This window comes from Molothrus aeneus, chromosome 17 (assembly GCF_037042795.1).
Source record: "Molothrus aeneus isolate 106 chromosome 17, BPBGC_Maene_1.0, whole genome shotgun sequence".
NCBI lineage: Eukaryota > Metazoa > Chordata > Aves > Passeriformes > Icteridae > Molothrus > Molothrus aeneus.
The window spans coordinates 14,127,234-14,142,498 of record NC_089662.1 but is presented as its reverse complement, the minus strand read 5'-3'; the positions used below and the strand labels follow the sequence as shown (position 1 = coordinate 14,142,498).

General features: G+C 50.1%; 1 protein-coding gene across 1 annotated transcript in view; it reads right to left on the bottom strand.

The window, feature by feature from the left end:
- The window catches only part of NFATC2 (nuclear factor of activated T cells 2), a 73,116-nt gene that overhangs the window by 52,462 nt on the left and 5,389 nt on the right, over nt 1–15,265 (bottom strand). Inside the window, exons 2-3 of the mRNA XM_066561587.1 lie at nt 11,511–12,537; nt 10,015–10,183 (exon numbers count right to left, since the gene is read on the bottom strand). Of these exons, the coding sequence (XP_066417684.1) occupies nt 10,015–10,183; nt 11,511–12,537 (1,196 nt within the window). The remainder of the gene's footprint in view (nt 1–10,014; nt 10,184–11,510; nt 12,538–15,265) is intronic.

Sequence of the window (15,265 nt, the reverse complement as noted above, 5' to 3'; positions counted from 1 at the left end):
TATGGCCTGAGACATGCCAAATTTGTTTTCAATTACTCTGTCCACATACAAAACCTTGATGAAGCCATACAAAGCAAATAGTACTGGAAGATCAGAGAAAAGGAAGATTAAGCTAATGGTATTCATGGCCAAACCAGGGTTTTTTTCCTTTTTTTTTTTCTTTTCACCAGTCAGCAGGAGGTATCCTTGCACAGAAGGATTAATTCCCCCCTGGAAGGGGACCACATGCAGCATCAATGCAGTGCTGGCAGCCTTCCTCCAGTGTGGCAGATGTAAGTGACACTCACTCTCCAGAGCCACCACTCCTCATCCAGCACACACTCTGGAGCCAACAAAGCCAGGGGCTGTGCCCCAGAGACCCCCAGGCAGGGCTGAGGGAGCAGCCTCCCCTGCACAGCAGGAACAGCTCCAGGAACAGCTCCACTGAAGGCAGCAGGCCCTGGGCAGGGGCTGTGCAAGAGCAAACTGCAGAGCCCAGCCCAGGCACAGCCCAGACTATCCCACACCTCACTGGCACCAGCGTTCTGGAGATGGGCAGGAGGGGAACGGGGCAGGAGGCTCTGTGCAAGCCTTCAGCTGCCTCTGGGAGCCAGGAGAGGAGCAGGAGGCTCTGTGCAAGCCTTCAGCTGCCTCTGGGAGCCAGGAGAGGAGCAGGAGGCTCTGTGCAAGCCTTCAGCTGCCTCTGGGAGCCAGGAGAGGAGCAGGAGGCTCTGTGCAAGCCTTCAGCTGCCTCTGGGAGCCAGGAGAGGAGCAGGAGGCTCTGTGCAAGCCTTCAGCTGCCTCTGGGAGCCAGGAGAGGAGCAGGAGGCTCTGTGCAAGCCTTCAGCTGCCTCTGGGAGCCAGGAGAGGAGCAGGAGGCTCTGTGCAAGCCTTCAGCTGCCTCTGGGAGCCAGGAGAGGAGCAGGAGGCTCTGTGCAAGCCTTCAGCTGCCTCTGGGAGCCAGGAGAGGAGCAGGGAACTGGACTCGGAGCACCAGGGCTGGTACTGGAGACACAGCATGGCCAGGATTGTGAGAAATACAGCAGCAGCCACGGGCACATTTAGAAAGGGATAAAGCAGATGGGAGATGAAAAGCAACAGAGGCCAAAATGGCAGATCTGCTGGGAACAGGCACTGATGGAGGAGTCAGGCTCTGCTGATCCACAGCCCAGATCCACTGGGAACCACACAGAAACTCACCCTAAGCACAGGGCTTTCAATATCCAGCCTTTCCTGGCCTTCAGTGCAAAGCCCTTGTATCACCAAAAGCCATCCTGTCTGCACAAGGGGTGAGGGAAGAGCAGTTTTTAAGCACCGAGTGTGTTTATTGTCATGCCTGACAGAGTAATTCTTGGTGGAGCCAGCTACAACAAGGAGAGCATCCTTTGGACAGGAGGGGTTATTACAGGGACAGCAAAGCAGCTTTTGCTCTCCCCTCTGTACTGGCAGAACAAAATCCCGGAGTTATGGGTGGGAGACTGAAAGGGAGGAAAACAGATAATAAATTACAAAAGAAAATCTGCCCCCAGTGAGCACAGTCAGTAGCAGCTGTAACAGAACTGGCTACATACACAGGGTTTCTTACTGGCCATCTTTAAAAGTAATTTTAAGTGGTGTTTGCTCATGTACAGAATGAGTTCCCAAGACAAAACTGCTCATGGTTGTCCAATAATGTGCATGCCTGTGGGTGTGTGTTGTATAAATGCATACAGACTTAAAGAAGAGAAGAATTGATTCCCTGTTCATAGGGCACTGTCTGTATCATCTGCTGGCCCAGGGGCATAAAACACACAGTAAAAGGCCTCCTGATCCTCCACAGAACCAGATTTTAAATCAGTTTGGTCAGTGGAAGAAAATTACTTCTTTTTTTTGTAATTTATGGTATTATGGCAATGCTGTGGGATGATGTAATTGTAAAATCAGAATAGCATTATAAAATGCAAATACAAAGAGAAAGAATATATATATAAAAGAGTCAAGTGTCCCCATTTAAAAAGGTTTATCCTTGAGCCAATTGATTGCATTTTCAGGGCCAATATATTGATCATTTACCATAACCATCTCCATCTACCTTTCACTTGCTATGAACACAGTAGGATGACTAAGGAATAAAAAAAAACAGAGATGAACAGCTCACAGAAACACTCCAGGAACCTGAAAATCAGAGTTTTACACTCATCTTCACCACCAATTTAGCACAGCTCTGGTCATGTCACAGCAGCTCTCTCTTTACCAGCACCAGGGAACAGTGATGCTGCCCCTGCTCAGCAGGGACAGAGCATCTGTGCTGCTTTTGTGTAGAGAAAATTCTGTGAGCTAGAATGAATGAATATATCAAAGCTATGCTTCAGAGATATGTCTCTTCTTAAAGCTGAACTGCTGAGGATTGTCACTGTCAATAAACACTCACCTCCACTACACCAGGCAGCTGCTTTAATATCTAACCAAAGCACCAATCTTTTCTTTGGAGAAGCAAAGGTGGAATAAATTTGACCCTTAAACAAACCTTGAGAAGTGAAGATTTAAAATGCTTTTTAAAATACTAACTTTGAAATTCATTTTTTCCTCCCTTAGCAACAACCAAGCTGCTCTAAAATCTCTGTGCTTCAGTGTTGTTCTGCTCATCAGAGCTGCTCCCTCCAAGCCCTTCCAGGGGAGCACCAGCCCCACACCAAGGTGTGCCTTCACTCTTTCTCACTTCTCTTTCCATGAAGAAAACAAAATCATCTGGATTTCAGTTTCAAGAGAGCGAGGATCAAGAAAGATTTATGAATACAGAACTCTGGGAGGAAATATTTTTGTGCATTATAAGGTGACCTATTCACAATAAAACTCCCCCAAACTGTATACAGATCGAGTTGGAAAAAACCCAACTCCTTTGAGTCACATTTGCCACAAGGGGAAAGAGAAGCCAGACATGATGTGTACCTTTCCATACTCTATTTTGGGACTTTAAGATCCTATTTCTTTCAGTTGAAAGATTTTTCTTAAACTTTGCTTTTGCCTAACTCTTACAATATTAACACAGCCAGACATGGGCTGGTCTGTGACCTGAGGAAATGCAAAGCACTTTGGCAGATAAACAAATAACATCATTCCGAAAACAAGGAGACTTTTCTTGTTTGGTTTGCTGCTATGATTGGGTTCCTAAACAAAATGGAAATGTGTGGCCCGATTAAAAGCATCATCTCACCTCTAGAGAAATCAAATTCATTCTGCACTCCATCCATGGATCAATACCAGTCAAATTTGGGAAAGGGGGGGATTTGAGTGCCATTTGCAGAAGGCACCTGTGCAATTCTGCATGCAAAAATGAGCAGATGTGCCCTTAGCTGCTGAGTTTGTTCAGTTACACACCCAACACCACCCTGTGATGGCCCTGGCACCGCAGCCATCGGGAGCACACATCAGGCACGTGAAACACTTCTCCTGACCTGCTCCAAAACTCAGATCTCCCCACAGACTGAGACCTCAGCTCCAAATACACAGCACTTAAAGCCCAGGTGTTAATTCCCTCCTAAACCATTCCCTACCCAGTGCAGAGATGACCAAACCCTGCACCCAAGCAGCTGGCAGTGCCCCTGGCTGGGGGGATGTGAAACACAGGGTCACTGCTGTGCTGCACAGAGAGCAGAGCTCTGCACAGGTGAAGGCTGCAACACTGCTCAGCTGAGCTGGAATCGAGGGATGCATTGACAGCAGAGTCAGAAAGCAAGGCAAATTCTTTAAAGATTCTGTAGGTAATTATCTGTAGATAACAACATACCTATACAGGGGGAAATCAGTGCAATTTTGAAATTTAGATCATTAAATCTGGGATATGCTTTCTTGAATTTAAATATCATTATAATTTATGTTGAATTACATTATTAGCAGGAAGAAGAGGGATTCATAGAAAATAACTTTTTTTTATTCTTACCCAGAAGCCAGGCCAGAGAGGGGCAGTGATTTCCCAGGTCCTGCAGAGGATGAGCAGCCAAAGCCCAGTGAGAAACCCGTGGTGCCTTGTGCCCTGCTGCAGGGGATGCTGACAGGGGATGCTGACCCTGTCCTGCAAGCACCCCAAACTGGCACTTCAGGCACCACTCAGCAGCTGCAGCACCTCAGTTCCCAGCAGTATTGCAAGCTTTACCTGTTCACTGCTGGGCTGCAAGCCAAATTTTCTTGGGGATTTCTGGTTTGGCTGCTGCACATCAAAATCCTCTGTGCAGTGCTGGCTTTGCACGATGAGAGCAGCAGCATCTGCAACTGGTACTGGTGTGCTTGAAGGGTCCCAGTAAGAGCCTGTGTGGGACCAACTGCTCTGGAGAGTACAAGGGAGTCATTTATTTCCCTTTCACCCCAACAGAGCTCTGCCTGTGGGTCTTTCTCCCTGGGATGGACAAAGCTGCATCTTTCAAGCACTTTCCTGTCTAGACAAGGCAAGCCGTGGCCAGGAGGAAAGTATAAACGTGGGGAATGGATTCTCTAGGCTTGGGGGTTTTATCTGCTCGAAAGCACTCGGCTAGCCGCTCTCTGAGCCCAGGGTGAGCCGGGCTTTGGTCCGTGGCCGTGGATCTCCAGCTGTGTCCCCTGAAGTCCCTGGGGATGTGCATGTGTGCGGTCAGCTCGGCGATTCGCGCTCATCCCGGCCGGCAGAGCCGGGCGAGCAGCGTTCAACGAGAGGCGAGCACAGAGCCCTGAGAATTCGCTTCCTCCCGGGGCTCCCTTCCTGCTGCCATGCCCGAGACCAGCAGGGAGGGAGCCCCGGCACCGCTCCCCGAGCTCTCCTCGGGCCTTTCGGACCCTCCGAGAGGATGCTCTGGGCCGACTGCCCCGTTTCTGCCCCCCCTTCCTGCTGCAAACAGCTCCAGCCTCGGATTTGGATCGTTAATCCCCATCGTTAATACCCGCTGACCACAAGGATTTTCTTGGGGAGGTTTTTGCTCAACAATACTCGTAGCGAGATGGAAAATGTCACTGCATTGTCTCGGGGAGAGCGGCATATCAATAACTGTCAGGCATTCAACAAAGACCTCGTCCAGCCACTGTATCATGTAGCAGCTCCTCTGCCTGCTTCACTTAGAGCTGACATTGAGCAACAAAGCCCAATCTTCTCACATGGTTTTGTTCAATTTAATATACTTGGGACACTGCAAAAGAACTCAAACCAGAAGGAAATCTTTGCCTTAGTTCCTTTGCTCCCTACCAAAGCTGTCTAAAAAGGCCTCTGTAGACAATCCTTTGAACATCTGATTCTGCTAAATTATAATTTTTTGATACTCAGTTTTAAGTGTTTCTTATTTTGGTGACAGTTTAGTCAAAATTCCAAGGGTTGAATCTCCCTTGCTCTGCTGTTTCTTACAGTAAATGACAACCAGACTCCCCCTCAGTGTCTTACTGGGATTGCTGCTTTCAGATGGGGTTAATATAATAATAATTAATGTCTCTGTCTGGGACAGAGACAGCAGCCCCTGGAAGAAAGCAGTCAGGAGGGTTTGCTCCTGCCTGACCTCACGCCGCAATGTAAGCAAGTTGTTTCCTCTCTGGGCTCCAGTTTCCCTGCCCCTGTGAAGAGCTGCTCCTGTTTTCAGGACGCTTTGGCTATCTCAGATGACAGTTTAAAAGAAGAGGCACAAAGCATCTGTCCATGTGCAGGGAGGAGGATTTGGAGCTCTCATTTTCACAGCTGGCTAAGAAAACCAACTGTGCCATTAAAGCACTTCCATGCACACTCATGACAAAGGAGCTAAACCTCCCCAGCACGACAGAACTCACTGTGCCACCAGGAAACCAGAGGGTGAAAATTTGATGATTTTGACACAATCACACTGGGGGAGTCCCTCAGCACGGAGCTCTGGCACCAGTTAGCAAAGCTGGACCCTTGCCAGCTGTCAGAGGCACTGTGGAACAGCCCCAGCCCAGCTGGAGCAGAGCAGAGGGTGGCAAAGGAGGGCTTTTCTAAAACCTCACCTTCCTCTGCCACACTCAGCTCATCCTTCCCCAGGAGCATCCCCTGTGCCACCCTGGTGTGCCACAAAGCTTGACAGCAGCCATGGTGACAAGGGCACTTCCAACTGCACAGACATCAGTCTTGAGAGAGCAAGGGAGAGCTGGAGGCTCAGCTGGGCAGGGAGGCCCAGAAGCAGAGAGCTCTGGTGGGAATTTACAGGACACTGCCCACCCTGTGTGAACTCCTCCTGAGGATACTCCAGCAGGCTCTGGATGGGGTGAGCTCTGTGCTGGAAGTGCCCACATGTGAAATTCCAGCTTTGCTTTACAGCACACTGACCCCCTCTGCACAGCCCTGAAGTGAGAACCTACAGGAAATCATTATCTTGCATCTCCCTCTTCCAGGAGTATTTGTGACCCACAAAACCTGCACAGGCATCCCCCTCAAACCAGCTGGTACACGCTGCTTCCCCTCACCTCTGCCAAAACTCCTCTCCATCAAAAGCTGTGTATTCTCAGTTAGGCTCAGAAGTTTCAGTGAGAGCTTTCCATTCACCTCCACTCAGAATCATAGCCATGCTTGCAGCACAGCACGGGGCTGCTGACCTACCCTCACATTTGATGGCATACTGGTTCTGGAGAGAATTTCCCAGATGCAGCTGAAATCTCTGGTTTGGCCACCACACATCAATCCCTGCAGCAGCACGGGGAACAGCAGTAAATAAACCCAGGGCCCAGAGCTCAAAGCTCAAGAGGCCCCTGCAAGGATCCCGCTGTGCAAACAAGCCCTGTAGGCCTGCAGTAAATCAGGTGTGAAAGGTGCAGGTGCTTTGTGACACCAAAACCCCTGCAGGAGCCAAACCCAGCTCCAGAGCAGGCCAGCGTGGCACGAAGATGCTGCGCAGCACCAGCCAGCTCCAGCACAGCCTGGCCTTGCCCTGCCCTGCCCGGGGGCCTGGGGAAGGTAGGGACAGGATAAACTCAGCTGCTGGGATGTGCCCTGGGCAGCAAACCCTCTGGGAGGGCTGACAGGGTTTCAGCAGCAGCGGCTCCAGCCCGGCCCCACGTGTGAGAGTGTGAATCACCCCATGAGCTGTGATTTGGTTTTGAGTTTCCATCAAAGGCTCTGGTTTCACTAACACACCAATGAATTAGCTGAATGTTGGAAGTCACATACAGTTAAAAGTCAGAGCCCCATGGGAAGCCCAGGCTAAGAAACAATGTCTCCTTTGACTGTGAAACCACAAGAAAACACAGACGGCAAAATTCAAATATAAAAGGAAAGTGGAACATACGTTTGTTATTGTAAAGCAGCTCCTGTGAGCTCCACTAACAACTCTGCCATTCCAGTTTCTTTTTAATAAGAAAAATAAAAAGAAGCAGTGAAAGCCACCACAATTTTTAAAGTTAAACCCAGGGGAACGTTGGGCTGGCTGTGGTGAACAGGAGCCCCTCTCTGCACAGCTTTCCTGCTTGGGACAGGAGAAGTGAGGGGGAGCCTGGCACACAGGGCTGGAGGGTTCAGGGTCCCTGTGCCTGCCCCTGCCCTCACCTGAGCACTGGGGTTTGGCAGCCCTGCTCTGCATTTGGATGTTGTACCAAGGTAAACAGTGGGTATTTAACCTCTGCCATTCCACTCCAGGACTGTGTTTGCTCTGCCATCTCCATCCCAGTCACATCCACAAGCTCTTTGCACAGGAGCAGCCACTGCCTTTCCCAATGGACAGGCTCCTGCACAGCCTTGACTGGAGCAGCTGGGTACAAATAAGCAGCTTTGGGGAAAAGAGCTGGGAACCAAACGTGCCTCCCCCTCCTCTGTGGTCTCAGTGACTGGGGGGACCTCAGGATGGAAGGATCATGGAAACTTCACCTTTGTCCTGGCTACAAACCATCTCCTGGCTATTCTCAGCACCTTAACATCCAGGGGATACTCACACCCCTAAAACCTGAGCTTCCCTACAGTTAACACAAGCTGTAAACTCCTCCCAGCAGTGACTCAAACACCTGAGCTGGGAGCCTGTGCTCCTCCATGGGACTCCACAGGGCCCTGAAATCAGACAAGTGAACATTCCATGGCATGCAGGGCTTCTCCCCCTGCTCCTGGCACAGCCAATGCCCCACTCCACCTGCGCTGCTCCCCCGAGGCTTGGCCACCAGGCCCTTCCCTGCCATGCTGGGGTGCACCACTGGTGCAGAGCCTGGGCACAAACTCGAGGCGTGACACGTGAAGAAGAGGAAGCAGCATCAGAAAGATAAACCACAAGATAAGGCTTGGAGGATATGAGATCTGCTGGTTTGTAGCTTCAGAGCACCCAAAAGAAGAAATCTGCATGCAAAATGCATTTTCCAAAAAATAAATATTGCAGGGCAGCACTGTGCTGCAAAAACCAGCCATGATCTCTTCTGCCAGCAGGTTCAGCTGGGTAATTAGTCACATGAAGGGTTAATTGAAGGCTTTTTTTAAATCAGATTTGTTCCAAAAGGGATTGTATTTTAGAAAAATATTCTGTTTACATCTAACAAGAAGACAAAGTTAAGCTTCACAGAGGGGAAAGAAAGAGAGGGAAAAAAAAAACAGATCCCCCAAAGCCAAATAACTTCTAACATGAAAACTTTGGATTTTACTAGCCTCCCCCAGTCTGAGATGTCATAAACCATACAGGTGCAACTATCTCATTACTTGGCATCCATATGAACCTGGTTGTGTTCAAGTGAACACAAATTCAACAAATACTTCCAGCTTTACAAGAAACCTTCAGAAAGAAACTGTCCATATTTTCCCCAGATGCAGGCCCAGCTGTGCAGAGGCACATCTGCTTGGGGAACTCAAGTGGACATTTGAATTTATAGTTTTAGATCCTGAAGCTTGATGGCAAATTATGATAAAACTAGCAATATTGGTTCCTGTCCTCAACAGAAAATATAAATGCCTCTTTGATTGATATTGATTGCAGGAAGGAAACAAATTCTATTTCCCCATGTCACAAAAACTCCTTCACTGCAATAAGGACCCTGTTGATAGGGATACCTTGGGAGGGTAAGTGATACTGTAGCTGCAGCCCAACTGAGAAAGGAGCAAGTGCTGATTGGTATCATTCCTGCTTCCAGGCAGCTTCAAACACACCACAGGAGGCTGTGAGCTTGTCAGACCCAAACCAAAAAGCCTGCATTACTGAGGTATGGCAAATGGGACTGCTGTTTATTATTACCCTGCATGCTTTACTCAAATACCCAGGCCATACATGTACATCCAGCTCCATCAAAGCAAACAAATTCATTGATTTAACAATTTATGGCTTGATTTTAAAAGGGGGTGAGCCTGCAGGGGAATACTGAACATATGCTTGAAGTTAAGTACAAATCAACCCAGTGAAATTAGTGGTATTGATCACATGCTTGAAATTACACATAAATGTTAATGTTTTCCTGGTTCCTGCAAGCCCTGAGTGTGTCAGGAACATCTGTGGGATGCAGCCAACTTTGTTTAGTGAGGGCTGAAGCTGTGGCTGACCTGTTCAGCTTCCACACATCATTCCAGCACTCTCCCAGTGATACAGCACAGCCCTGACCCCAGCCTGGCTTTGGCTTTCCTTCAGGAAACATGGGCTGAAACCAGGGGAAATGAGGGAAATGACTGATGTGCCCCCACTTGGCCACACTGCAGCTACTCAGCCAGTATTTTATACCACCCTTTGAAAGGTGAAGGAAAAGCTGTTCACACTCCAAACAGAAGAAGGCTTCAGCTCATTCAGCTCTCAGGTCAGCAAAGGGACAAATTCGTTCTCTCCACCACGGGCAGCCTGAGTTTTGCTCACTTGTTTCAGCAGTGACTTCCCAGGCACCTCATGACAGTCGTGACAGGGGATCACACAAGGTTTATACAGCCCAGAAAAGGCAGCAAATACATTGCCCACATTTCTGAGCTTTCAGAAGCCAACCCAAACCAACCTTCCCAAAATCCTGGACCTCACCATGGCTCAGCTCACACACTTTAAGCACATCCCAAAGCTCACAGGGCGCTCCTCTTTCAGGGACAGCCCCCAGCGAGCATCTCAGAGATGAACTTGCCCCCCTTTTTCCTCCAGGAGATCCCCAGAGCCTTACCTGGACCACGGGGTGGCCCCCGGTGGGAGCCTTGACGGCGCCGCGGCTGCCCTCGGTCTCGTAGTGCGCGCGGTGGTGGGGCTTGGGCTGCACCTCGATGCGCAGCTCGTAGGGGCCAGACTGGCTGCACAGGGGCCACTCCAGGGGAGGCAGGGACTGCACGGGCAAGCTGGGACACAGAGAGACACACACACCGACAGGGAAACTCCTGAGAACCTCATTTCTCAAAGCCTGCTCCCTCCTTCCTCCCAGCGCCCCACCTGAGACGTTCGGGAGTCTGCTTGAACTCCCGTGAGATTCTGCTGAACTGCTCACACCTGACTGCAAGCTCTGCTGAGCAGACAATTTCTGTGGGCCCATCTCCTTGCAGAAGAGGGTAAGATATTTCTGTTTCTTAAACAGAAATATCTGTAGCAGTTACATTTTTTCAAAGATGCCCCTCTTTTACCTAGCTTTTGTTTTTCCAAAGATGCCCCTCTTTTACCTAGCTTTTGTTTCTCCAAAGATCCCCCTCTTTTATCTTGCTTTTGCTGTGCGTCTCCAACTTGGATCACAGCATAGGTATTGTGAAATATTAACTCAATTTGCCACTACCTACCAGTTGTGTAAATTAACAGTTGTTACAATTTCCATAAATATTAAAATGCACATCAATAAAATGCTAAACATTCTTACCTGGTACTAGTTTTCCTGTTATGAAAATACATAAGGGTTTATGACATCAAATGAATACACTGCAAGGTACAACTAAGGCCTGCACTGGATTTTAAGCCACTCTCACTCTGTGAGCACAGGCTGCTGCCAGGACCGGTCTGACAAGCCAAGGAAGTCACAGCCTGTGCTCCTTCACTCACAGTTTGTGTTCAGCAGGTCAGGAACACCCTGGGACAACCTCAGTGCCAGCAGGATGGCACTGACAGGGTGCCAGCAGGGACTGAGAGCAGAGTCACACACTTGGCACCCTTGGTCCTGCCACATGCCACAGAGGCAGACAATGGAGGGCTGAGATTTGGGCTAAGGGACAACTGACAAAGTGACAACCAACACTACGTCACCAGTGCCGACCGAACGCTCAGTCTGACCTGGAGCAGTGAGCTCTGTTTGGAACCAGGCATAGCATTTTCATCCTTGAAGGAAATTTGTAAGTGACTTTACAAAAGAAATCCCACTATTTTAAAAGCAGCAGGATGGCACCAGAGTGTCCAGCCTTTGTCAAAGGCTGTCTGCAAACTGCTATTTACACAAATCATTTGGAAATTTGTAGTGTACTGTGCTATCAATTAACCTGTTTGGTGATGCTTATTCCAAGCCCTGACTTTTTCATCTCAGAATCCTGTGGACCAGGCTCCCATTAACCAGTGCTGTCCCTGAGCACTCAGCTCTGGCCTGCAGCAGGACCTGCCCAAGAAAACCCTCCCTAGGGATCATCAGCCGTGACAGAGGACACCAAACCATGAAAAAACACGGAAAGCACACCCACAGGAAGCATTACATACCTGCAGATTGGTATTGCAGGCACCAGCTGCTTTGTCCAGGATGGAGGAACCAACAGAATGGATTCTGGGCCCGAGTTTCTCCTGTCCTCCTGCTCACAGGGCCCGTGGAAGTCGACAGTCTGAAAGACGTGACACGGAATGCTGTTTTTGTGGGAAGACATGGGTGAAGGATCGGGGCTGGTTTTCCAGATCTTCGTGGGGACGCCACAGGAAGGATCCGTGGGAAGGCTGCTCATAGCATCCATGGGAAGGGCAGCGCTGGCCAGCTGTGTGTAAGTGGCTGCAGAGGTCTCTTCTCTCGGGGGCAGGCGAGGAGAGGCCTGTGGAGAGGGGCTCCGTGACTGCCGGGGCGAGGAGCAGGGCAGCTGGGCGCTGTAGAGCCCGGTGCAAGAGAACCTCCGCTTTGCACCTGGCGACGAGGACCTTGAGTTGGGACAGGGAGATGGTGAGTGGCGTCCCAAGCAGGCTTCCTCCGTGGTGCTTGTTCGTGGTGACATTATTGGAGAGGTTCTAGGAGAATAATGAGTATGGATGTTTTGAAACTGTGGACAAAGGTCATCACTAGGACCATTATTTGGTGAAACACATGGAGACGTGCAAGGAGATACATTTGTCTCTGAAATGAAACTTGCAGAGGAGCCGCTACTAGCTGGGCTCAGACACAGTGGTTCTCTGTAGCCCTCAAAGCCAGGGACAGGCAGGGTAACCCTCGGGCTAGTGGTGGCTGAGTTTGGCTGATGTTCTGCCAACAGAACATCTGTGTCTCTGCTGCGGAAGGGGCCCCCCGAATGAATCAGTTCATGATATGGAGTTATTTCAATCCTAGGGCTCGGAGCAGAGGCCCCTGCAGCGTTGGCAGGGTGTGTAGGTGTTGGCCCTATGCTATCTGGCTGTCCATATCTGCCCATGGGATCTGCAGGAAGGTTAGGAAAAGGCAGGGGGCATGGCTTGAGGCCACAGTCCAAGACATCATGAGCGTATGTAACTCCAGAGGGTGGGCTGTTGGTTTTATGTGGAGTCGGTTCTTCTGGAAAAAGAAGGGTCTCTTTAAGACTGTAAATATTGTTACAGAAGCTGAGCAATCATGGATTAAAAAAATGCATATTTATAAACTGGCTGTGATCTGATATTATCTTATTATTTAATTCTTGTCCACTGCAGTTAATGCCTGTGAGAAGTACTGGATTAAGAGCCAGGGAAGCTCAAGTGCTCAGGGCAGGTGCAGCATGGACAGAAGCACTGCAAACACCTCCAGCCAGGCTCCTGCTGCCTGAGCCTCACCTGAGGGATCCCCTGGGCAGGGCAGCAGCGTGTCAGCCCCTCTGTCCAAGGGACACCCCAGGTGCTGGGACTTTGGTCACATTTTGCCAACCGGGAGCTGGACTGAAACCAGCACATCACAAAATCGCTTCCAAACAGGTCTACATAAAACCAAACGTTGAGGAACAGCTTTTGGAGAAGGGAGAAACACCTTCTTTACACAGCCAAACCCAGCCCGGAAAGGCTTCATGAACCAAAGCTGAGCTCAAACTTTTACATTGAAAAGTCAGTTCTGTGTGATGATTTGTTTGGCTCTGTGTCATGACAGCAAGTTTGGTGACGGGTTTCATGTGAGTCAGAAAACACATTCACAAATATTTGTTAGAGAAGAGAGAGGGAGAAAGAATCCAGCCCTGTGGTTAAGCGCAATCACATTCCAATTTCAGCCCAGGGAACATTTTCAGACAGGGAATATAAAATACACAATAACAAGTAAGTGTTCAGTAGAACCCCCTCTCTGCTGGTACCAAAATCCTCAATTTGCAGAGATTCCCATTTTGCAAACTCTGCCCAGCTTGCAGAGCACAGGGATGATTCCAGGGAACACAGAACTCCTACCAGCACTGCAGAGCCCAGCTCCAGTCTGGTCCCAGCACCCGAGGGTGTGCAATGGCAGTGGCATCCCAGAGAGCAGAGCCATGGCAGGTATTCCCATGGACATCAGCCCCCGGAGCTGAAGAATATTTGTCATGACACAAAAACATGCAAAACATTACCAGGATTTGTTTATGTTTTAAAGATTTCAGTGTATCCAGCAGGAAGTACCTGAAACAGCTCCACAATTTGGGATTAATTCACCTTATCTGCTCGCTCTGGGCACAGATCAGTGCATGTCACAGGCAGAGGGTTTCATTTAAATATTTAAATTACTGCTCCAGCATTTTGTCTAACATCTACATGACATTAGACAGCAATTCCCATGAGAAAATACCATACAGAAAGCCAAGCAGGAGCTGACTGAGCTTTCTGCAAAAGTAGCAGAAGTTCCCAGTGAAACTTCTACACGCAGAGAGATTCTGACTTATTTTCAGCGGGCTTCTGTTCATTTTCAGGAACTGCTGAGCCTTTGTGTTCAGTGGGAAACCCCAAGAGCCGAGCAAACAAACCAACACACAGAATGGCTGGGACAGGAGGGGAGCTGCACACGACAGTCCAGCTTGCACATTTCTTAAGGTTCCCTCTGGCTTTTAATCCCAGCACACAGCTGGTTTGGGGATAGGAAAACAGCAACGAGTCACTGAATTGTGAGCCAAACGTATTTTTAGCGCCGTTGATTTCAGAGCTTTGGCACTCAGGAGCAGTGTGTCATCCCCATCACTCAGGTCTGACACATCAAGCCTCGAGATTGCTGCTGAGATTCCCTTTGAACAGAACTCGTCATGTCTGCACAATGAGCAGAGAAACACACCCCCCACAACCTCAGAGCACGGCTCCCAGAGCTCTGGGGACAACCAGCCCCCTTCCAGCTGACACCAGGGGCAAAACCGGCCCCAGGCAGAGCCAGGCTGGATGCCAGGCTCGAGGCAGGATTTGTGCACCAGCAGGAGCAGAAACCTCTCCAGGCTGAACAGCTTCACCTCAAGGAGCAGGCGAGCCTTTCAGCTCCCCATTCAGCACAGCCACAGCTAAGGCTGCCCCCCACACCTTAAACTGAATTACCTGTGCCAGGTACAACTGGTACAGAACCAAAACTCAACACAGCAGCAAAGCCGGGGGGGAGGCTCGTGTTGGGTATGGGAAAAGCAAATGTATTTGTACGTGCACGTGTAATTTTAAAAGTCTGCTGAATAAAGAACACACCCCTTCCTCGCAGTGACAGCCCAGCAAAACCGGGGCTTCAGACAACGCACATTTTCCCAGCCTTCCCCTGAAACACCGTGTTTCAAAGAGCACTTTCACCCTGGCACTGCCTCTCCCGCAGGACCCACGTTGCAGGTGTGAATAACAACGCTCACACACACACAGAGCAAGCCCCAGCCTGCCCCGGCAGCGGGACACAGCCCGTGCGAGCAAACACCCACAGCTCCTGTGCAGCAGCAGTGTTTATTTACCTTCCCCGCATGGCACGCTGTCAGTGCCCGGGCCCGTGGGCACACAAACCCTGCCCCGAGCCGGGGAGAGGCTGAGCCTGACTCACGGGCACGGCTCGGGGCCGCGGGAGCTGCAGAGGCACAACGCAGGCACTGTCCCACTGCTGCTGCCCACGCCGGCTCTGTCCCCACGGCAACGCCGGGGATGCTCCAGCGGCTCTGACCTCACCGGGCAGGGATGCGGGCACCGCGCTGAAACAGCGACGGCTGCCCCCACAAATCAACGGCTCTTCCACGGAAATCAGCAGGAATGCTGCTTGTTGCTTCAGCAGGAGGGGACTGGCTGCTCTGCTCCAGCCAGCTCGGCTGAGGTCAGGAATCTGCTCGAGGAAAGGGCAGGGCAGA